At 42.1% G+C, this 18,052-nt stretch overlaps 1 protein-coding gene across 2 annotated transcripts in view; it reads left to right on the top strand.

Moving 5' to 3' along the window:
- stxbp5a (syntaxin binding protein 5a (tomosyn)) overlaps window positions 1-18,052 on the top strand; it is an 88,809-nt gene that overhangs the window by 36,100 nt on the left and 34,657 nt on the right. For both annotated transcript variants that reach the window (XM_087174187.1, XM_087174188.1), the window contains exons 4-7: window positions 611-711; window positions 9,985-10,119; window positions 16,718-16,781; window positions 17,909-17,992. In XM_087174187.1, the coding sequence (XP_087030313.1) occupies window positions 611-711; window positions 9,985-10,119; window positions 16,718-16,781; window positions 17,909-17,992 (384 nt within the window). The remainder of the gene's footprint in view (window positions 1-610; window positions 712-9,984; window positions 10,120-16,717; window positions 16,782-17,908; window positions 17,993-18,052) is intronic.

Here is an 18,052-nt window from a genome sequence, read left to right as displayed (position 1 = left end):
ATTGCTCAGCTTAAATAGACACTTCTGCCTCATATGTCACATTAACCCACGGGCCACAATAAAAAATTTGAAAGCGTTTTGTTGAGTGTCGATTGACAAGCTAGAAACATGTATTGCATACCTACAGCACTTTCTGATTCATATTGAAAAAAGCATGAGTTTGATTTACTTCATATTTATGAGAAATGCAGTATTTCACACACACACACACACACACACACACACACACACACACACACACATACACACAGACTGATTCGTGTGTGTGTCAGCGTCTGTGTGACTGTGACTCAGCAGCTCAAACAAACCCTGAGGAAGATGGAGAAGATTTTTAGTGCCTCCTACATGCACACATACACTCATATACATCTTATGAATCATCATCGTTACCTGGGAGAAAGCTGACTGATTTGAAATCAGCTTGAGTTTCTGGGGAATGAAGTCTGACTCATGCATGCAACACTCAAAGATAAAATGTCTGGGGATGTGTCTATGAAAATCTCTACATGTAATTCAATGATGATTCCTGTGTTTTGTTAATAGCTTTTTTTTTTTTTTTTTTTTTAATATTCTTTGAATATAAGATGAAGTGTCTCTTCTGTTATGACAGGGAGCGCTGGTGAGTGCTCTGGCTGATGACAGTGTCCACCTGTGGAACCTGAGGCAGAAGAGACCAGCCATCCTTCACTCCCTCAAGTTCAACAGAGAGAGGTAAGATGTTCACACGCAATACTGCGAATGATGTGAAAGTCTGCAGAGTCGACGTGTCCATCTTGCTGCCGCACTGTTTTCTCTCAGTTTCTCCTCTCCCTCCTCAATTAGGCCGTCACACTCGCTCTGGTGCAACAGGCGCAGTGGCAGGGGCAGTGTCACAGTTTGCCGCCTGTGTGAACTGTTGCATTTCGCTGACTGTCGTACTGTATGCAAACAGACGGCATTTCATTTGGCAAAACACGCGCCTCCAAAACTGTGCACAGGGCAAAGGAGGTGACAGAGAGGCTGATGCTCTCTCTCTCTCTCTCTCTCTCTCTCTCTCTCTGTTTCTCTCCCCGCTGGCCTCTAACTAAACGCTCATTATTTGGGTCACTTACTCTGCCTTTGAGGCTTTCCCATCACTGGGGCACAGGTGTGAAGCTACCCAAACACCTGAAGGTTTACGGCGGGTCACACACAAGCACAAACAGAACGTAAGCATAAACACACACAAGCAGTTAATATACACAGATGCCCACACTTCAGGATGGTGATTGAATCGTTAGGCTTTTAGGATCCATTTTACAGATAATTTGACATGTTTTACAGGTAATTTAACAATTTTTAGTGTATGAAGTACAAACTGTGTGTACTTTATATCATTACTTATCATGTTTTAAGTTATATCATCACTAACCCTAACCCTGTCCAGCATGCTAAGGTCATCAACTTATAGAGAGTTGCTTGTGATAAGTTTCTCATCAGACTGAACACTTTGTTGTGTTATTATCACGCACTAATCTACATCACACCAGGGACCATTTTCAAAACTCCTCTTGGTTGTATATGAAGCTCAACCCAACATCCAAGAACTGATATTTGGCTGATAAGCCAAAGGCATCAGAAGTTATTTTACAAGCAAATATACATCCTGAACAAGATAAGGATTCTTTCTTACATTTAAAAATTCACATTCACATTTTCTCAGATTGTAAATGTCAGTCGGTCCTTGAAGGCACCACCAGCTGCTTGCATCCTCAGTATTACATAACAATAACATAATTTTGCAATAATTAAACAAATAATTAAAGGTTGCAAAATGTTAATCATGGCATGGTTAAATGTGAAAAACAGCTGACTGTAAGGAGTTACTTCAAGCTAAACCCAAACTGTATGCTTTCAAAAGGCCATGTTGGTACAGTATGTAACAAACTGTGCAATACAAGTTATCTGCTGCTACTTTTTGTATTTTGTATCTTGTATATGTAGTATTTAATTGTACATATTATATTTTATTTTATTATATTATTTATCTTCTCTTAAGTATTTGGTTCTTGTCATTTGGCAATCTGTTTTTCTTTTTTGTACTGTCCACTTTGCTGCTGTGATGCTGCAAATTCCCCACTGCGGGACTAATAAATGAATATCTTAGCTTATCTTATCTCTTAAACACAAACATGCAAAACAACCATGACATTATGAAGCATTATGAAGCAGAATCACCTCACCTCAAGAAAGCTGGTGTCCCCTGTCTCCTCCAGTCACCAATGCAGTGATTACCCATCAGAGCCAATCATATCACTGGCCAGTGATCTGTCACTCTGAAAAGTGGTGAACGGGTTAAATGTCAGAGCCAATGATCTGAGACAACACTGATGTTATGGACAGGTGCCCAGCAGCGCCTTTTGGGGTGGGTGGGGGGGTGTTCTTGTGGAGGCGCTTGACCGCCTCTGACATTTAGAAAGCACCACCATCCAACGCAACAACGCTGAGACACAATATCATAGGGGAGCAGAGTTACTGCATCTCAAGAGACGAGGAGATGGGGAGGAGAAAGCTTGAGATATTTGGAAGAGGAGAAGGAGCAGAAGAAAGCCAACCTAAAGCAGTGGGAGGAACACAAAATGAGGCTTGTGAGGAAGAAGATAAAGAAGGGAAATGATAGTAAGGGAAATTAATGAAATGAAAAATGAGAGAGTAAAAAAGGGTAAGAGGAAAGAGAAGGATGAGCAAGAGTAGGGCCATTCTTCATTTCCTGGTTAAAAATTCAAGAGGCCGAATTCTGGCTTTCACTCCTCATCCATACATAATGTGTAAGGACTGGACGATTAGAGGAGGAAAGGCAAATACTCGAGCCTCATGAGTGAGACAGCCTTACTAGTTGATCTCTGCATTAGACATCAGTCTGGCTGTTCGACCCCTCACAACAATTTTATCTGAGGGCTTTGCTGTCTCGCAGAGTAGCAGTGACTCGCCTCTGCTTTCTGTATTCATGTAACAGCTTGGAATCACTCAACTTAGTAATGACAACACATTTGCATCTATTCCATCAGGTTTTTTCATTTCCTCTCCCTTCCCAAAGACATACAGCTCACGAAAACTGGAACTTAACTCCCTATGAATGTGAATGTGTCAACTATAGGTATTAAGTACAACACGTACCAGCTGCATCTCATTTGATGCTCTTAGTACACACAGTGGACATGTCATACAGACAAAAGAAGCAGTCAAAGTACAGTAGCTGGGATGTGCCAATCCAAAGAACGGATGTGATAAAATTGCAGTTTTAATGTAGATGTGTGCTATTGCTGGGAAATACATAAGTAACATCTTCTGACATGTTGACAGGCTTCAACCCTTGATGATGTGAGCCAAGACCCGGCCACTTTATGCACTCATATACACATTGCCCTTGAGGTCTGTCTGTCAACAGCATTCCTGTTTCTTTTGGCACCACATGCTGAGCTGCTGGGCCTCTCAGGACCATGAACAGCAATAGGAGCTATAGAAAAATGTATGGAAGTAAAGGCATTTAGATAATAAAATTTTACATTAACATAATGTGGGACCAACTTGCACCTCTTGACACGCATGTAACAGGTAAACAACTTCTATTTGTACCATTCACCTATCATCTGACGTGGAACAAGTCATGTGTTTTGCTTTTAATGCAGTTGTTTGTGCTGTTATAAATGTGACGGCATTGCTGATTCAGTGTAGCATGAAAAATCCTCCTTGGCAATAAACATTGTTATTCAAGCAGAGCACATGACATTCTTCATATGTATCTTACATTGGTTTTGAATTATGTTCAAGTGTTTGCAGATCAGCACTCCATTTCCTCTATTTGTGTAATGACACGCAACTCTGCAGTCCTCCATTGCTATTGTTGTAATAGATGCCCCAAAGTAGAAGCCTCTTAAGCTAATGGGACCATCAGGGTTTTGTTGGGCCCTTCTTATTTCAGCTTTCCTATCACATAGTTTGGTTTATCCCCTCTGGCTCAGAAGGCTGCAAATATCTCTTATCTCTGCTTTGTTTATTTTTTGTAAAAGGTGTGTTTCAAAATGGCCATTAGAAGGTCACTTTTAATGATCACAGTTTAATGTGTCATCTGAAGTTGAGAATGGTTGTCGAAGTGAAGCCAAGAAATGCAGATTGTTTTTAAGACCGACGTGTTGCAGGATTGAGTCTGACAGATCTGTAAAACCTATAAAAGTCTTGGTCACCCACTGCCACTCTATCTCATCCCCCACTTTTTTTTTTGCTCCTTTGTTTTTCTCCTCTCTGACTGTTTGTTCAAAGCTTGACTTTAGCTTGTCAGAATGTAGAGGACAAGGCAGCCATTTCCTCCGTCAAGAAAAGGACAGTCACCCAACCAGAACTGCCACGACAGCCTCCTAACAGGGTGCAACAGAACAAAAAGAAACAACAGCCAGTCAGAGGCCAAATGAAACACTCAAATTTATACTACCCCCAAAAATTCTAGGCATATCATTTACCACAGTTTGTTTCTGTGTGGATATCACATACATTTTTTCAGGTTTATTGTATGCACTAGTTCTAATTTTGAGAAATTTACCATATCGCTCTCTTCCTTTGAGTTAGATGAGAAGATTGACACCATGTTAATGACTGTGTGTTAAGTATGGAGCTACAGCCTCGAGGTGATTAGCTTAGTTTAGCATGAAGACTGAAAGCAGGGGGAAACAGCTATACTGGTTATCTCCAGTGTTCAAAAATACAGTTACCAACACCTCATAGACTTGCTAACTAACATCTCATTTGTTAAATCTATACGAATCTATAAGAATACAATTTGTGATTTTAGAGGGAATTACGTGCAACAAACAACAATTCATCTGTCCACCCAGCACTTCAGTGCATCGTCTCAGCTTGAGGTGACGACCAAAAAAGGAACGTTCCAGCATGCAATTCTGCATAAAACCAAAAATTGTTGCTTTAACATTTCTGTTTGTGTACAGAGTAAAGAAACAAGATACAACATGTTAATTTGTATGCTTCAAAGGTGCTGTAATTTTTATGCATTGGAGAGAGCCTGGCTAGCTGTTTCCTCCTGCTAATCGCCTCCCAGCTCCAGCTCTATGCTTAGCGCACAGACATGAGAGCGGTATTGATTTATAGCATCTAACTTTTGTCAAGAAAGGGATTAAGTATTTATTCTAAAATGTTGAACTTTTCTGTTAATGGATACATTGGTGTTGGGTGGCACTGCACCCAGCTCTCTTGCTAACAGCATCTTTCTTTACAACTGCAGAAGATTACCTGTCTTTTCACTTTCACTGGGGACAAGGTTATACACAGAAACTCAATAGGTATGGCTGATGTCAGCGCAGGCCAAGAAAAATAAAAAGATAATATTTGGTTCACTGCCAAAAATCTAACTGTTAACTGCTTCTTTTCACACAGTTATTTTCTACAAATAATTCACCTTTTGAAATCTGTAGACTGCCTCATCATCTGAGGGCCCGTTCCAATACTTCAGACGGATCCCTCTTTCCCACCTTCCCTCCTTTTTCTTTCCCTCTTTCCTCTGATCAGAATATGAGTTGATTGGTGAAAGCAGTGTGGCGGAAAGCCCTCCAGCGTCAGCATCCATTCACATCAGATCACAGGCACTAGGGGAGAGGAGAGAAGGGAGGAGAGGAGGAGTTGAGACAGACTGGGCCTCAGCCAGAGAGCAGTGAGTCAGTGTGTGGGTAGGAGTGTGGGGATGCAGGGAGCGCAAAAGAAATCCTGTCGAGTCATTCTGGCGTAGGATGCTCTCGTCACCTCCTGGCCTCACAGGAATGCACTGCAGATGTGGATGCTATCGTCAATTCAGGGTGATATGATGGGAGATAATAAGAGGGGGGAGCCACATGTGCACATACACACACACATACACCAGTACTCATACAACACAAATTAGACCTGATCTCTGCACTTGGTTAGATTTTTTAAGGAAATTTTGTTTATCAGTGCAATAACTACTATGTACTCTTGATATAACTGGGTTTAGCCTCCAAACTGAGTTTACGCAGGGTTACCTCAGGGATGCTGATCTAGGATTATATCCCTTCAGGGCTTTTTTTTTCCTGTCTCCCTTTTTTACTCGGACTTAACCTCCTAACTGTACAAACACATATATAGAAAAAAACTGTGATGGTGAACTAATGTCTGCTTTACTTTAATGATAATAAAGGCACATACTTGGATCAATGTTTGCAGGTGTCTTTACAGCGGAGAGAGAGTGTGAAAGTGCTCGAGAGATGTGTTGTAGAGGAATTTTTGTGTGCGTGCGTGTGTGCATGCCCTCTCTTATCAGATTAGATTCTTCTTAACTGAACCCCTGTGGCTAGATTGGGGTCTCTGGCCTCTCAGATTCTCAGATTAGACTCCTCTGTCCCATCTGGAGCTTTGCCAAATGGATGCTGTATGCCACCACCTTTGGTGTGATTTGTGTTTTGTTATTTCAACAGTGATGGGCAATTTTTCTGATGTCTAAAGAAGTATTTGACAGTTAATCAGCTTTTGTTGTTGTTGTTGTTGCTAGATAATCACTCTGATCTGCATTGTCTTTGTCTGAAGCCGCATTTCCAAACAATGCTGAAGGAATATATATGTATCTCAGTTACTGTAAAACGTCTGTGGGTTCTGCTCATTTTGAAAGAGAGTACTGACAAGATAAGATAACAGAGGATTAACATGCAGCTTTGTCTGTTTTACAGTGTTATAGTATAGACCTTTTTGTCAGCATTTTCCCCTGCCATTGTGCACACAAGCATAATTCTTTAATTAATATGTTTGGATACATTACGATTTTACATAATAACATAAGTGTCAGTGGTATATTTTGTATCTTATTTCTGTTACGCTGCAGTGACAGTGACACACTTTGATCATAGGAACTGAATCCTATCCTTTTCGCACCACATTATTGTCTAGTCAGCCAGTAAGTGGTCAGTGCTTTGCTGAAGGGCAGTTTAATAAAAGTTGTTCAGAAAAATGAACCAGTAACTAGATGAAGGCAGTTTAGATCAAAGTTTTCAAACTGATGATTTTCTAATGGGAGATTAATACATGTGTAGCAATGATCCTCTTTGATAGGAACATCACAGAAAGCCCTGTGTTGGAAATGATGAGTTTCCCCTCTCACCAATTCATTTGCAGTGAACCATGCTCTCATACGTCTAGCCCACAGTGCAGTTAGCCTCAGAGTTGTGTGTGGCAGGCATCTGTCATGTCTGAGGCAATGTGTTTCGCCCTGAGCCTGCAAGCTAGCTGCTGCCTTTGTGTGTCGTGAACACTTGAAGCTGGAGATTTCACCAGGAGACACGTGTGCACACGACAAGTGTGAACACAGTGAAGCACACACATAAGAGCACTTGCACAAACCTTTGTATTTGCAATGCGAACAAACACACACAGCGAAACATAAACACACACACACTCACACACTTCCAATCTGCGAGCAAATTTGTATAATTATGTTCCTGACACTGCCTCTCAGTTGGCCTCTCATGTTCTACCTCTCTGCGCACATACACAGATCAAGCGTATTTATATACAACATACATTTACATACAGTACATATGTAATTACACTAATTTATATCTGTTGCTGAGAAGCATGTAAGCATTGAAAAATGTACACACACAGGCACAAGCATGTACAGGCACATAAATAGATTTGTGTGTTGCACAAAATCATCTCTCTGAAAGCTAGCACATGCACACACTCCAGCCCTCACATACATAGACAAGGCACATCTGTTTGTGCAGATGGAAAAGGACATTAAATCCAGTAGACAGTCTGCCTACTGGATATAAGGACGCCACAAGTTGTCATGAAAAGTCATGTTGCCCTGAGTCATCTTGCCTGGTTAAGTGAGTCTGTACGAGTGTGTGTAGCTCAGTGATCAACTGCTCATGTTTCAGTAAGTCAGCTCATACTCTTGCAGCTCCGTCTTCTAAAAAAACATGTTCATATGTGAGTAATTAGCGTGGGAAAAAACATTCTCTCTTGGTGAGTTTGAAAATCCAGGCAGCTTATTTGGCAAATTGTGTATAGAACCGGATTTTGTAGGAGACAGGATTGCAAAAAAACCCCCCAAAAAACAGCCATGTCGTCCTCAGATGAGATTTAAATGACCATGTAACTCCATATTGGATCAGGCCAGGTCATGCTCCTACTGTATGTGGATGTAGGTTAGTGTGTATATGTTCAAGTGTTGCTTTGTGTCTGTTTTGTGTCTCTCTTTGCATATTTTGGACTGTGTGGATGAGATTTATGTCAAGTAGCCAAGCAGTGCCTGTGCTCAGAAATATGAATATATTGATGTGTTAGAGCAGAGCATTGGGGCAGAAAGGAAAGGTGTGTCTCTGTGTCTGTGTGTATGTCTGTGTGTAGGAGCTGCTACTCTCAATACAGCCCTGGAGCAATAGAGTGAGATTCAGAGAAAGAGAGGCAGAGAGAGGAAGGGGGGGGGGGGGGGGGGGGGGGGGGGGTAGAAGCTGTCTGAGCATTAAAACAAGCAGGAAAGGTAGCTGCCTAAAGTCACTGCAAGGACATGTTTATGCCGGTTTATGTTTTGCTGTGTGTTTGATGTTCCTTAATGTCTATGAAGTGCCACATGTTTAACCCTAATCTCCTACAATATACATTTTTATCTGGACCACTAAAATCCTTCGCCAAAAATGTTCTGGAGGAAATGTTTGCCCGCTAAAGGTCACTTAAGGTCAGGAGGAGATGGCTGGTTTTGGTTAAATGCTGGTAAAGTTAACGTGTTTAACGTTTTGCTTCAGCTCAGCATTGATTTTTTTTTTACCACCATGTAACAAAAAAACCAACCACTTTACCAGGTTCTTTTATTTGCCCTTAATCATAAAAATCTTGATCATGCTGTAGTTGCCTGGAGAGGATATTGTAAGGGAAACAAATGAAAAACATATTTGCTACAAAATAAATTTGCTAATACAACATTATTTTTAGGAGAGAGGCTTGTAGTGTAATGTAATTTGGAAAAAAAAAAAGTCACTGAAGCATGGGAATAGGGGTTATTATGATCTTCCTGTAATACTACATATGGCCTGGTCTTTAATTCAATGCCAGTTTTATGAATTCATCTCTGTCAAGATAACATTTTAATCTGATTGTAAGAGGGAAAACATGCTTTATTTTATCTCAATGTAATATATTTTTTGACATATTATATCTACTTTAATCCGTCTTTGACAGCAGATAATACATCGATATTAAACTTGTTCTGCTGAGTGATTCCATTTCTAAATATGAGTTAATCTGTAAAGGAAATACTCCACTGTTTCCTTCCTGTAAATAATGGACAAAGACAGTGCTGTCAAACTGTTGCAGACTTATTTCCCTTCCCAACTGAGATGCGTTTCCCAGTTGATGAAACTTGTAGCTCAAACCAGCGTGCAGAATCAAAAGGATCACTGGGGGAAATGGACGACCTTGAAATATTAGCAAGTCCGATCACCAAGGTTGTACATTATTATTCCTCAAGACGGATTGGAGGTTGAATAAGAAGATGGATGAAAGGACAAAATGATGAAAAAGGGATGAGAAGATGAATGGATAGCCACAGTTAAGGAGGGAAGGTTTATAACCTCTCATTAAACTTAAGTCTGATGGATTGATGAAAGGAGGAGGTTAGGGGGTTGATGATGAAAACAGGAGAATTATGGGTGTCTCGTTGCCCTCATGTATCCTGTAGGTCTGGAGAGAAGGGGCTGATTGAATGACTCAAAAATCTCTTTGGTTCGCCACTCTCATCTCCACCGCTTCGACCTGACGGAGTGGTAAATAATCCTCTCAAAGTTTTGCATAATTTGTCTCTGGTTGTAATAGGACGTCGAGTGATTTTCAAGAAGCGTCTGACTCTCGTCTGTCTGTGTCTTTCTCCCTGTTCTCCCCCACATCCCTCTTCTTCTCTCTTGTCATTTTCTACTCCTCTAACACTTCTCTCTGCTCTCCTTCTCTTTGCAGAATAACTTTCTGCCACCTGCCCTTCCAGAGCAAATGGTTGTACATCGGCACAGAACGAGGGAACATCCACATTGTCAACGTGGAGTCCTTTATGCTCTCAGGCTACGTCATCATGTGGAACAAAGCCATTGAACTGTGAGTGTTGCTGCCCACGTGTTCCCCCTCTGATTCTGCCTCCCACTCGTTTTGCTCTCAAAGTTCTTTGCATTTGTCAGTCGTCTGTTCTTCAAATGCTGCATGATTTAGGATGCTGGTGAAAAAGGTTTTTTTTGCCACGAGTGGGGGTGTGTGTGTGTGTGTGTGTGTGTGTGTGTGTGTGTGTGTGAGGTGGGGGGTTCGCATCCAAAGTGAATCACTGATACGTAGATCAATATTTGAACTCTGTAGGACTCAAACTCATATTGCCAGCACTGCAACACTGATCTCAGGGTCTATTGACTCACCTTGCAGCACTTAAGTGAGGCGAGGGATGCAGTGTAATCAGCGTCTTACCTTTCAAAAGGTTATTGTAGTTTAAATGTAATGAGATAAGAAAGAATCATTAGTCAGTCTATCATTTTCAGACACAGTATCAGACTTCAGGTAGTGAGCGACCTGTCTCTTTGCTGTTTCAATGGAACTGTCAGCTTGACAGGCTCCATTTTGGTTCCCTGCTGTAGAGACTTAAATTATTCACTGGAGCGTTTTGCTTTACGCTCATCCCTTCCGTGTGTGCATGTATGTATGTATGTGTGTGTGTGTGTGTTAGGGAAAAGAGGAGGAGGGATGGAGGGGGTGGAACAGGTGTCTGCCGAGATCAGGGTACGGCACACACAGACGTCTCGTCTCGTCGACAGGGCCGCAGGGAAGAAAAGGCGGGAGTGAGTGGTGGGAACAAGGGAAGGGAAGAGGGGAGTGGGGGGAGGGGATTGGGGGTGTGTGTGTGTGTGTGGGGGGGGGGGGGGGGGGGGGTGTATGACAGAGAGGAGATGGGAGTGGAATGGATGAGACAGGGCTTTTGCCTGAGGGAAAAAGGACATGCAGAGAGGAAGAGTGATGGAGAGGAATGCAGTGGTGACAGAAGGATTAATGCCGGTAACAGAGGGCAGAGCAGAAGATGGCTGAGAAGAAAGGAGACGTGCAGATAAGTGAGGATGGAGAGGTAGATGGAAAAGGTTTCCAATTAAAAAAAAAAAAGGGCAGAAGAGGAAGGTAAGGAGGTGATAATGATGAGATAGAGAGAAGATAAGATAGAGAGGTAGATACTGGGGTTCTTCTTGGCAAGGGCAAGCAATAACTACCATTCTTTTATTTCTTTTTTTTTTTGCTTAATACTGCTTTCCTCTTTTTCTCCTTCGCCTTTACAGTACCTCTCACTCCTCTTCACCTAGATGTCAAAGTGTTTTTTCTACAGCCATCCACACTTTATTCCAACATATCACTTCTATTTCAAAGCTGGTAATGTTACCATGAAGAAGTGCTCTGTAGAAAAAGTGAATATTTATCTGGAGTGTTAGAAAGAGTTGATTGATTCAAAAAAGAAACTTTCACTATTATTTTATTAGAACATCTCAATCATCACAATTCAATCAACATACAGTACATTTCTTGAAATAATGGACTGCATTTTCACACCCACACACACACAGACACACAGCAGTAAGTTAATGTGCAAGGCGCTGGCGTAGCCATCGGGGGCAATTTGGGGTTAAGCATCTTGGTTGTGTGGTTTGGAAGAGTCAGGGATGGAAAGCAGGCAGGATGTTGCTAAAAGTAGTCGTTTTCGAGAACACCGGAGTTTATATTGGAATTAGAAACTGAACTTTATGCCACGTTCACATCAAACAAAAGGTCACACAGCCTGTAAGTAGAACTTTACACGGCCTCGATATCCCCTTCTCGACACTGCAAATGGCAGAAGCAGTAAACGTTCACCATGTTGCTTGTCCAAGATAATAAGAATCAAAATTTCCATTTATATTTGCAATATTACAATGACATGCATACACCCTTTCTCACGCTCTTACTATTTTCTGCTATCTTACAGATAGAGTAAACATCTTTGCATCTTCTCTCATCTTTGCTCTCTCCTCCGTTTCCACAGTCCATCGAAAGAATAATTACCCTCCCTCCCATCATCTCTTAACATTGTGCTCTGCCACCCCTAACAGATTTGTTAAGCCACCAAACTTTCTTTGACGTGTTGTTGTTTCCGCCAAAACTGTAGCTCTGCACAATTAGTTTGAGGAAATGAGGTTTCCATATCTTTTAGTTCAAGCCTCAATCACTCAACACAGCCATTCTGTGGGATATTGTGCCTTGAAGATGGCGGCAGTGTCAGGAATTGATTCTCGGATTTGTTACAGTAGCTTTCAGTTTGCATATCTGTTTGAGTGTATGAGTGCGTCTCTGTGGTTTGCTTTGATGCAGATCAGAGAGGTGTGAGGTGATTCTCTTGTTCTCCTGGGTCTCTCTGCCAGCTGTGGGCTCAGGAGGGTTGCCATGCAGATGCAAAAGCCTCTGTCTCATTGTTCTCCCTCTGTCGCCGGCATCAGGCGAAGTTAGCACTTGATCTAAATTAACTGCAATAAGAGCTGTAACGATTAGTCGAGTGACAGAAAATTAATCAACAAAACTGTTTGTGATTGATTCATCGTTTAAGTCATTTAACAAGCAGCAACTGCTGGTCGCATTTTCTCAAATGACAGAAACTTCTGCAAGAATTGAGAATTGTCTATCCTAGTGTTATTGTCACCTACATACTGTTGATGAAAGCATTATTTCAAGACTTTCCTTAAAGCTACACCTCTGTTCTATTGTGATTGTTGTAATGAGGCAAGGATATGATGTGCACTGGGGTCATCTTCCCTTGGGCCCTGCTATTTGGAGACAAGCTGCAGTAGCTGTGCCAGTGGCCCCAGGCCTGCCCTGGCCCAGTGCTCGGTGTGTTTGTCTGACTCACACCTGTTCCCAAGCTACTGTACTGAAAAGACTTATACACACACACATATCCTACAGTATATAACGGACTGTGTGGCATTATAGTTCAGTCAGTGCTGTAGGCATCAAGGACATTGCAGTAAGGCCACATGTAAATCTCTGTTTGTTCACGTGATGCATAATTTGTCTGTGTGTATGCAATGTGCTGCACATGTCAGAATTTTTGTATGTTTGTAGCTGGCAGCATCTGTGTGTGTGTGTGTGTGTGTGTGTGTGTGTGTGTGTGTGTGTGTGTGTGTGTGTGTGATTTGATTCAGCTAGATGGTCACTGGGCACAGAGAGCCGGGGAGAAGTGGGACAGGAGTGGTAAAATGTTAACAGCTTACTATGACACATAGTTCACGTGAACGTGTTAGCCTGAGGCCCCTCCTGTTCCGTCCTCTTTCATTTGCTCCCGCTCTCCCACTCAGGACCCTGAAGCTATTGTAAATACTTGTTTGAATTTTTCATGCTTTTACGTATGTTCCTGCACACTGTGGTTTTAAGCATGATGTGTGAATGTTCTCAGCTGGTACCGCAGTGCACTGATAAAAAGAGCCCTAGTATCCTTCAGCATCTAGTATCAGACTCCAGTATCCAGGAGTCTAGGCTGCAGGTGTAGACCTGGTACAGTGACCTTTCCTTCGGGACACAGCCTTAATCCACCACCCTATGTATTTCATGGTGATAATTACATGTTGCTTTGCTGTTTCAAATTATTTAATTCAGTACGAAGATTTATGTCAGTAAAAGATATCATTATTCATAAAGTCCTGCCTCAGTCTTCACTTCAGTCCTGGATTTTAAATGATTTACGTCTCATGCTTGTTCAACCCGTCAGCTCAACTATTGCTTTAAATGCAACAGAGTTATCACATAATGTTTGTTATTATTGCTTTTGCTGTATCTGAGTTAGATTTTACCCAGGGAGCAGCACACTGTGCATCACAGTTTAGCTAACAAACACACTGTCATTCAACAGTAAAAGGGGAATGAGTGCAAAACGCTACTGGTTTGGTCAGTTTGAGGATTTGGTATGAATTTGCTGTTTGATCATGTTCTGAAAATCTCTACATGTCCTCACTGAGGTCGGGGTGGACCAGCACAGCTGGGTTTTTTTTTTTTATTCTAGAATAATCATATATAGCAATCATGTATGATTCCCTGAAAAATCATACATAATGATAACAAATTAGCTCCAGATATATCCTTTACATAAGTTCCTCTGGGTTAGCACACACACAGTCACAGTCGACTGAGGTGACATGAGGCCACATACGGTATGGGTCTGCTGCAAACAGGCTTTTCAAGCCATGTTGCTGCGGAGACGCTGTCATGGTGACTGCGCCTCTGCTGCCTCAGAGGGTGTCACCCGTGGTGACAACAGATGTTCGGGACTTCACTGTGCATGTGTGTTTCAGTGCACATGTGTGTCTGTGTATGTAGTTCAGCCCTTGAATAGGTATGCTGACTAAATACCTGTGCTTTTATTCATACATGCATAAAATCAGAAACCCCTTTTTACCAATAATTGGTGTGTGCATGTGTGTGTGTGTGTGCGCGCGCGTGTGTGTGTGTGTGTGTGTGTGTGAGGACATGTGGGTGTGCTTTGACTGAAGAGATGTTTTAAAATTCAATGAGGTGTTACTCTTCCTATTGCTTAAACATCCCCCCTGCATTGTCTACGCACCCAGAAACAATTGCTTTACATTGTGTGTGTGTGTGTGTGTGTGTGTGTGTGTGTGTGTGTGTGTGTGTGTGTGGTCTATATTCGTGTGCGTGCAGTCAATGGTCTATATTCTGTAATGTCATGAAGGCATCATTGTGTTGGGAGGATAATTGATATACATCTGATGCAGTAGAGGTTTATAAAAGATGACTGTCTGGACTGGAGGAGCTAAAGGGAGACGACCTTTAAGATTTTATGATGTACCGAATGAGCGTTGTATTTGCCATGAGGCATCAGTCATATATGTGACGTGAAAGACTTTGAATTGGCAGCTGAAATACAAGAAAGAAGCTGCCACTGATACAATGAGAGTAACAAGCATGCGTAGAAAATATGCACTTATAAGCACACATACCCAAATGTTCCTGTCCCTGAAGCCCTTTTTACCCCGTATGCAAAATGTAGAGTTATTAGCAGCACACAGGCAGAAATGTGTGGTCACAGGAGCGTGTTGAAGTAGTTAAGCAGGCGTGTGTGTACATGTGTGTCTGTGTGGTGTGTGTGTGTGTGTGGGTGGGTGGGTTTGTGTGTTTGTGTTTGTGAGTATGGATGATTTTTGGGAGCCTGTCTGTGTTCTGCCCATCCTGCCTCTGTTGCCATGGTGATTCCTTTATCTCCAAACCTGAACGTGTATTTGTGGACTTTGTTAATATGTTCACGTCAGATTTATTTACTGTATAACAACAGGTTTTAACAAAACAGATTTGCTATGGAGTCTCACAGGGGAACATAAAATCCTGAAACAAATGAGAATAAACCATGTGGGACAGGAGAGCGAGGCTTTTATGCGTACAAGTTGCTTTTTTGTAATTCAGAGAGAGGGTAATTGTTATGGGTGTATGTTTTCCAAAGGGGCTGGGTGTCAAGATGTGTTTTAATTGTGCCGTCATGCAAATGTGTGTGTACATGTGCGTGCTGCTGTGGACGGCTGTTAGCTGAGAGACAGGCAGTGAACGGGGATTAGATAAATCAACAGCTCCAGCTGCAGCAGAGCTTAGGTAATAAGGCTCCGGCACTAACAGGCTAAATATAGAGACAACTGACTGACTCCCTGCCTGCCCACTAACTGCTACCTTCCACCACACACACACACACACACACACACACACACACACACACACACACACACACACACACACACACACACTCACGCACACAGTACTATAGATTCACACAGATATGCGGGACTAACTGAACAGGGTTCCCTGCTAATTGATTTTTGGTGAAATATGTACATCTTTTAATAGTTTGATATTATCATCAGCATGTCCTGGCCTTTGCCGACAGACTATGTATGAAAAAAACTCAGCACTGCTAAGACGTGGGCCAAAACAAACATTACTTACATTTGGTTGCAGCTCCTTCCTCTTCCTCTTCTTGTCAGGCATCCATGCCCTTTCTCCCTGGTTTTGGGGTTACGTTTCAGGCTTTAATAGTCACTCTTTTTCAGCTGTGACCTTCTCTGGCGTTCCTCAGCCCACATCATATCTTTAAGGCAGGGCAGGTTAGGTAAAATCCTGCTGCCACGTGGCGCAGAGAGAGGAGATTTGACATAAGGCTGTCTGGAGGGTAAAGCACAGACAGAAGGGGGAGAGGAGGGGGCTGGCCGAGCATTTTGTGCCATCGTCTTCGCTGACATGCAAATGGACACACACACATACACGCACGCACACACACACACACACACACACACACACACACACACACACACACACACACACACACACACGCACACACACATACGCCAACACCCAGGCACATACACATGGCCATTGGGGACTGTCTGACCTGACAGAGCCATCCATCACAACCTTCAGTGAGTTTATGTCTTTGAACAGCCTTTTAGAGCCTTGGAGTGATTGGCAGCTCTGTCCTCCCTTGTGGACCTCCTCCTCCGGTTCAAAGACACTTGCTTCCCACCTTAACCCTCTCCATATCACTATACAGTACGTCTATGGCCTCGTTTTGATGTGCTTCGTGTCTTTAAGAGAAAAACACTCTCTGTCTGTCTCTCCCTTTGTCTTCCTCTTGTGTTTCTCTCATAAGGTCCTCCAAGGCTCACCCTGGACCAGTTGTCCATATAAGCGACAACCCAATGGACGAAGGAAAGGTAAACTGTAACTTTTTTTTCTACCCACACACTCTCTGTTGTTCTGAGTTGATAATAGCAGTCAATCTCTTGCCTATATCAATCACACACAGCAAGTGCATATACAATGTTACATTACTTACCTTCACCCTGGCCTCAAAAGCATTCAGTCTCATTTAAGATCCTACAAAGGTCGAGATGTTGTTACCTTGGCGATAAATGACTTTTTGGCGTTGCAGCGAGAGCAGACAATCAAGGATTGTGTCTGTTTTTTAGCATCATGTCGCTTGACGATTCAGTGATTTTGTCAGCAAATGTAAATGAAATGTGTAATGGAAAACCAATTTTGTAAAAAAAACAAAAAACAAACAAACAACAAAAAAAAGTATTGTGATGATAAAAATGTATTTCTGAGGTGTAATGAAACTTTTATTTGATGAAATATCTTAAGCTTGCTTTTTCGACACTGCCTTTGTTGATGCATTGTCACGGTCAGTGGAATACACCACATGCTCCATGTGTGTGTGTGTGTGTGTGCATCCGCGTCCATGTGCGTGTACATAATACAAACAAATCTGGGACCCACTCATAATAAATCGCTTTATAGTACAACCCTTTGTCAAAAACTTCATAAACTGTCCAACCAGTAGACATTCAGATCAACTATAAACATAAATGTTTATTTCAATAAAAATGCCTCAAGAATAACTTATTATTCTTTGCTGTATCAATCACCCTCAACATCACGTGCTCATTGTCGCAGCACAAATCGTGTAGAGGTTTGAGTTGGTGATTTCCATTGTATAGTTAAAATATGTATATTTGATCTGCTTTATTGGCACATATTTGAATTTTCAGGTATTGAGACTATGTTGTTTCCATAAATAAGTCTTCAAAATCAAATAACAGCCTTATCCTTCCTGTTTCTAAAAAATCTCTTTGCATGTTCGGTTAGCATCTCTTGTGAACCCAGGCGGGCAGGTTTCTCCCTGAGCCACTGTCCCCTACTTACACCTGACTTCCTTTCATGCTGTGCGTGAATGTCAAATGTATTACTTCTTTCTCTGCCCATGATGGGGTCTATTATATCTCCTCTCTGTCATCTCTGCTACCTATCTCTCTGACTGCCTGTCGCTCTTCCTTTCCAGCTTATAATTGGATTTGAGTCTGGGATCGTGGTCCTGTGGGATCTGAAATCAAAGAAGGCCGACTATCGCTACACTTACGATGAGGTAGGCAAATCCTCCCTATTTTCTTTCTTCTCTAACAGCTTTCAGTCACACGCCCCCCCC

Source organism: Seriola lalandi, unplaced genomic scaffold (assembly GCF_002814215.2).
Source record: "Seriola lalandi dorsalis isolate HSWRI2012SDOR001 ecotype SW California unplaced genomic scaffold, Sedor1 jcf7180002054326, whole genome shotgun sequence".
NCBI lineage: Eukaryota > Metazoa > Chordata > Actinopteri > Carangiformes > Carangidae > Seriola > Seriola lalandi.
The sequence above is the reverse complement of the archived record's forward strand: the minus strand, read 5'-3'. Positions and strand labels throughout refer to the sequence as shown.